We start from the raw sequence: 5,504 nt of genomic DNA on the forward strand, positions 1-5,504 counted from the left end.
AACTTAAAGGGGACCTATAGGTTTTTTAAATGTATTTATTTTTCATACCTATTGGCTAAATTGACCGCTATTTCATGCTACCCAAGCGTCTCTTGGCCACCTCAGCCGTTATTTTACGCTATTCTGTTTCTTGGCTATTACAGCCTTTAAATCACGCAATCACCAAAATCGTCTTATTTTATCAGCCACCATAGCTATCTACCCATTCTGGACAATCTTGCTTGAAGTGTCCTTTCTTTCCACAATGCCAACATTCATCTCTGTCTTGACTTTGTTCGCCTTCAAGCTTCTTCTTTGCCCTATGTCTTTCCATCCAACTCCCATTCGCAAACACTTTCTTCAGATTAGTCACTTCCTGTACTGCCTTCATATCTCTCATGCATATATTTTTTACATCTTCCTCCATGCGCGTCTCATTCTTCCAACTTCCTTGTCCTTTCTTTTCTGTTCTGTCCCACTCAATACCTGTGCTTGTACGTGTGAGTACATTTTTCCCCATTCGGGGTTTGTGTTTGTCCCGTGTCCGAGTCTGATGAGTTGCCAGAGTCCGAGTCGCGTCTGTCACCACCACCACACCAAAATTCCTCACATTCTCTCTCAAATTCTTGATCCATTTTTGTCTACATTATCTGGTCACTCTCTTCTTCTTAGTCAAAAAATGTGGTGTATTTCGCCGAATACACAAATTCAATTACCTTAATTAAACTAACAATTCTGGTCAGATTGGTGTCCTATGTACTCTGTTTTTCGTTCACCTCTGCGGTGACCCAGGTTCCAACAGATGAAAACCCTAATTTTTCTGGGGCTCCTATCTCCCCACGGTCCTATACGGTAAACCGAGTATAACGATTATAATTCTATAGCGTTGTCAACCACGACAGGAGATAAACAGTATTCAACCATTTATTCAACACATATATATATTATAAATGGGTCTTTTATTTCCACATTTCCCGTTTCTCCTTTCATTTAGTGTATCCAATGTGCAGAATTTGAATTTTGGAAATGGCCCCGACTTTATGCCGAAAGTCCCGTGAATCCTCCCCGACTCACGGTCGGGGTCACCAAGTACTGAAGGGGTTTAGCGTCTTGTGCCCTTCTGCGTGTTCATGCATCGGAGAGAGATGACCAGGAGAAACGACTGTTCCAAGTAGAAAGGTTTATTGTCCTTATACAGAGGTTTCTAGAAATGTGCGACAGATATCTGGATCTTGGACCTAGGTCGGCGGAGCACACCAGACGTGTGTCTTACGAGCTGAAGCCAGGAGCAAGACAAAGGTTAAAAAGATTATACGGTGTTATTTCATGGTGAAGGAGGCGTGGTTTCTCTCCGAGGAGGCAGGATGGACGGGATGGATGAGTCATGAACTGGTTGCAATCCTAGTCCCGGATGTTGCCCGTATATGGAGTTGTTCCTCCGCTCCCACGGTGAGCAAAACTTGCATAAGTAAGGAGAGAATCCCCCGTGCCTCCCTCCGCGTGGGACGGTGTGGTACCGAGCTGTGGATCAAGGCCGTGTGTGTGTGTGCCTTCAGTGTGTATGTATATGAGTGTGTGTGAGTGTGTGTGTTTTAAGTGTGTGTGTGTGTGTGTGTGTGTGTATTAGTGTAAGTGTGTGTGTGTGTGTGTGTGTGTGTTGGTGTGTGTGTATGTGTGTGTGTTGGTGTGTGTGTTGGTGTGTGTGTGTGTGCCTTCAGTCCCAAAAAGACCTTTGAAAGACAGTACCTTTTCACAACTCAACACCCTGTTGCAAAGAGCAAAGCATAGTGTTGGGTGTAAAGGAATGTCATCTCTTCTGACCCCCCACGGACCAGGACACTGTCCTCACTGCCCTTCCCCCCCTGAGTCAACAACCTCTGATAAGGGAAGGAAAGAACGTTTCTCAGGATTAAGTCCTTAATTACTGTATTCCACATCTAAACTGACTTAATGCTTACTGTGTGATCTAAACTTATAACCGAATCATGTTCTAGTTTAGTTTGCCACAAGAACTGGTTTGAAATGTGTTCATGTCGTACTTAATGTACTTTCTCATCACCTGCTATTGATGTGTGCATCATTGACAATGTTGTATATTTTATTATGGTCACATGTCATTTTTGCTGGTTTGAGTTAAATTTGTCCAAACTGAGAATAAGTTGATCAAGAGTTAAAGTCACTCCCTCTCTAGGCCACTCCTCCAAGGTCAATAAAAGAGCAGACTCAGCTCTGCTCGCGCTTCTCTTCCTTTCAGCACGTGATCTGGCAGGACGACACACCGGGTCGGGGACCCCCGCAGGGGCCCCTCTCCCCACCAGGGAGAGTCCATTGTCTCTAAAAACGCTACTTCCAGCAGAGAACGTGAGCAGACATCTCCATCAAAGAATGCACAGTTCAACGGACCTTGGACTCATCAAACTCTTCGAATGCTAAACCTGCTCAAGCATCAGCGCCACGGACAACTCCCAGGACATAAAGAACTCTGAGGACGCAAAGACGTGGGAGGCCTTGCTCCACATCTTACTTGGACACGTGAGACCTGAGTGGCTGATATTTGCAGACTGGCATTTAAAGAGAGGTTCCCTTGAATGATTCCCCAAAATCCTGGTTTATAGAGCCTTTGTTTTGATCTTTATAGAATTATAATTGTCAGTCAATGAATCGTGTACTCCCCTTCAGAGAATGAGACTGAGTAGGTATCAATGTTTTGCTGAACAAGCTTCAGATGGTGCCCTTTTAAATATAAATATAAATATGAACATTAACTACCTAAAATGCTACACGCGTTGTCCACAATGTAATGGCTAGTCCCAGAGAATATATATTACATCTTGGTACAAATGTGTGAGCAGGAAACGAGTATGTTTTACCCTACATAACTTTACTATTTTATTTCTCAAAGTGGAACAAGGCACCACAGGCTTTTTCAACAAAATGTATACAAAAACATGGAATAGTTTTAAAAATTTTGAAAACGACACACTTATCTTAACAAAAGAAAGATCTGAGGCACTCTGACAGCATTAAGATTATTTTATTAGAAAAGGAATAAGCTTACAGAATTAAGAAGGCCCTACGCAGCCCTGAAGAAGGCCCCAAGCTGCCCTGAAGAAGGCCCCACACACGCAGCCCTGAAGGCCCCCACGCAGCCCTGAAGAAGGCTCTCACGCTGCCCTGAAGAAGGCCCCCGCGCGGCCCTGAAGAAGGCCCCCGCGCAGACAAAACGCGTAGGCTTCTCACTTTTCTAATAAAGGATTCTTAATGCTGTCGGAGTGCATCAGATCTTTCCGTTGTTGATCTTCCAGTGCAAGCCTCACTATGATCCTGAAGAGCACAGATCGACCCACTGAAGCGCTCAACCTTCTCATCCATTACACACTAATCTTATTTCTAATGTTCAATTCAGCTCTTCAATGAGACAACGCGGTGCAGGGACTTGTTTCATTGGTTCCACTTTTGCCTGGAACAGCGGATCAATAGTAACGCCACATATCAAGTTCAGCAGTGGGAATGATTTTTCCTTTGCTTCACTTAGTAATTCATTTTTGCATGGTTCGAAACTGGCATTCTGCCCAAACTTCTCCTTTGTCTCCTTTTCTTCCTCAGTATCAGACAATACCACTAGCTTTGGTTTGGACTTGGAGAATAACACTGTCATGAAGTCTTCAGGTTCGGCTTCCTCCAAATCTGGCAGATCGTCTATGGACAGCTGCTGGTTTATTGAAAGGTGGATTGTTTCAAGATCATCAATAGCATGAATTTCTGTGACTAAATTATCTGGGAAATGTAATGATGTAACTCCATCTGATTCATTGAGACTGTCCTTAGTGTGAAGAGTTTGCTTCTTCTCATTCCCCTCTTCATTTGCTTCTATAGTCTGACTTTTCACATTGATTGACTGATGTTGCTTCATTATATGTTTGGTCATCAACGTTGCATCTTTTTGTGCCACTTCTTTTTCTACCTGACTATCCAATTGGTGTTTGCTATCATTCTCTGTCTGGTGTTCATTGATCTCCATGCTTGCTTGTACTTTATCTTCATCTTCAGATGGTTCAATGTCTTGCTTGTTGTTTTCTTGACAGTGTAAAAACTCTTCATGGGCATTCAGGCTGTCTTGCACAAATGCATTTATCTTATCACTTTTCTCTGTACTCAATGCCGGATTCTCTCTTGGGTTATCTTCTCCATCCATTTCCCCTGAAAAAAGGTAGAAAAACAGCATGTTGTTATTGTTAGCCAGTAGCATTTCCACCTCTTCTGAAGTAGCAGAAACGCCAGCCTCCTCAGCCTCTTCATCTCAAGGCAAGTTTCTCCTGGCTATAATTGGAAAATAACTAAATACTGTATACCCCATACCTGTTTCTTGCAGTTCACGTTGGCGCTTTCTCTCCAAGGTCCTCCGCCGTATCAGTGCCAAACCGTCCAAGCTCTCCTGGATTTTCCTCTTCTCTCTGGACACCCACTGCTCCCTCTCCAAGCGCTCTGCTTCCAAACCCCCCGACGCCCAAGCTTCTGCACACGCCCTGTCCTTGGGGAAGATGGGACGATCATCCAGAAAGGTGAGATGTTTCAGACGTGCAGTCAGTGTCTTCCTATAATTTGGTATTTTTTTCACCACCTCGTTGCCTATCAGACTCAACACTCGGAGATCGGGCATTGTTTCCAGCACAGTGAGAAGTTCAGGGTCATCTAACAAGTTGTGAGACATGTCCAGCACGCTTATGCCCAGGCATTCGCTGAGGTGGTTTATGTCCTTCAAAGATTTAAGCTTGTTGTGGGCAATCTGAAGCGTGCCGAGGTCTGGAAGAGAGGAGATGTTCTCTATAGTTTGGATGAAGTTGTTGGAGACGTTCAAAGTGCAGAGCTTCTTGAGGTGTTCCAGGTTTTCCAGCTTGTAGATAAGGTTCTGCTGAAGAAAGAGGCTGCGCAGGTCAGTCTGGGCATCTAAATTCTCAATCCGTCGCAGACCATTGGTCTCCAACCAAAGACACTTCAGTCCTGTGTATTCTTCCAAGTTTTCAATGGTTGAAAAGCCGTTGAAATGCAAATACAATGTGTCATTCAGGTAAGGTGTGGAGTAAAGTTTGTGTTGCCTGCAATGATCCTTGAGAAACTTCTTTGTGATCCGTGGTCCAGTTTTTTCCTTATTTTCTTGGTTCATACTTTGCTGTGGTTTTGTCATTTTGTCTTCACCTTTGTTCAGTGCCGTGTTGACTGTATGTTCACTCAAAATAGATTGTACATTTAAATCCATGTGTTCTATTTGAGGTTTTACTACAACGTCGTCTCCCATTTTGTTCATACTATTTCTTTTGCAATACTTGGCTAAATATTATTCTTTAAGTCTTCTAATTCTTTGCTGTTTTATGGCGGCTGGTATCCAAGTGTTACATTACCGCCTTTATTCTTTTGACTTTATCCTGTCTCTTCTTCTTCTATGGGGTTTTATGGCAGCTGGTATCCAAGTGTTAAATTACCGCCAGACTTTATTCTTTAGACTTTATTCTTTAAACTTAAACGCT

At 43.4% G+C, this 5,504-nt stretch overlaps 1 protein-coding gene across 1 annotated transcript; it reads right to left on the reverse strand.

Moving 5' to 3' along the window:
* Positions 1-3,320: 3,320 nt before the first annotated feature.
* LOC140359353 (dynein axonemal assembly factor 1-like) lies at positions 3,321-5,275 on the reverse strand. Its single transcript, XM_072444241.1, has 2 exons — positions 4,339-5,275; positions 3,321-4,179 (listed from the first exon to the last, which is right to left on the reverse strand). The coding sequence occupies exons 1-2, from the start codon at positions 5,273-5,275 to the stop codon at positions 3,377-3,379; spliced, it is 1,740 nt and encodes a 579-aa protein (XP_072300342.1). The 3' UTR covers positions 3,321-3,376.
* Between the last annotated feature and the right edge of the window lie 229 nt (positions 5,276-5,504).

The sequence above is a fragment of the Eucyclogobius newberryi genome, unplaced genomic scaffold (genome assembly GCF_026437365.1).
Source record: "Eucyclogobius newberryi isolate DKJ021-1_F unplaced genomic scaffold, fEucNew1.0.hap1 SCAF_14, whole genome shotgun sequence".
In the NCBI taxonomy this organism is placed as follows: Eukaryota; Metazoa; Chordata; class Actinopteri; order Gobiiformes; family Gobiidae; genus Eucyclogobius; species Eucyclogobius newberryi.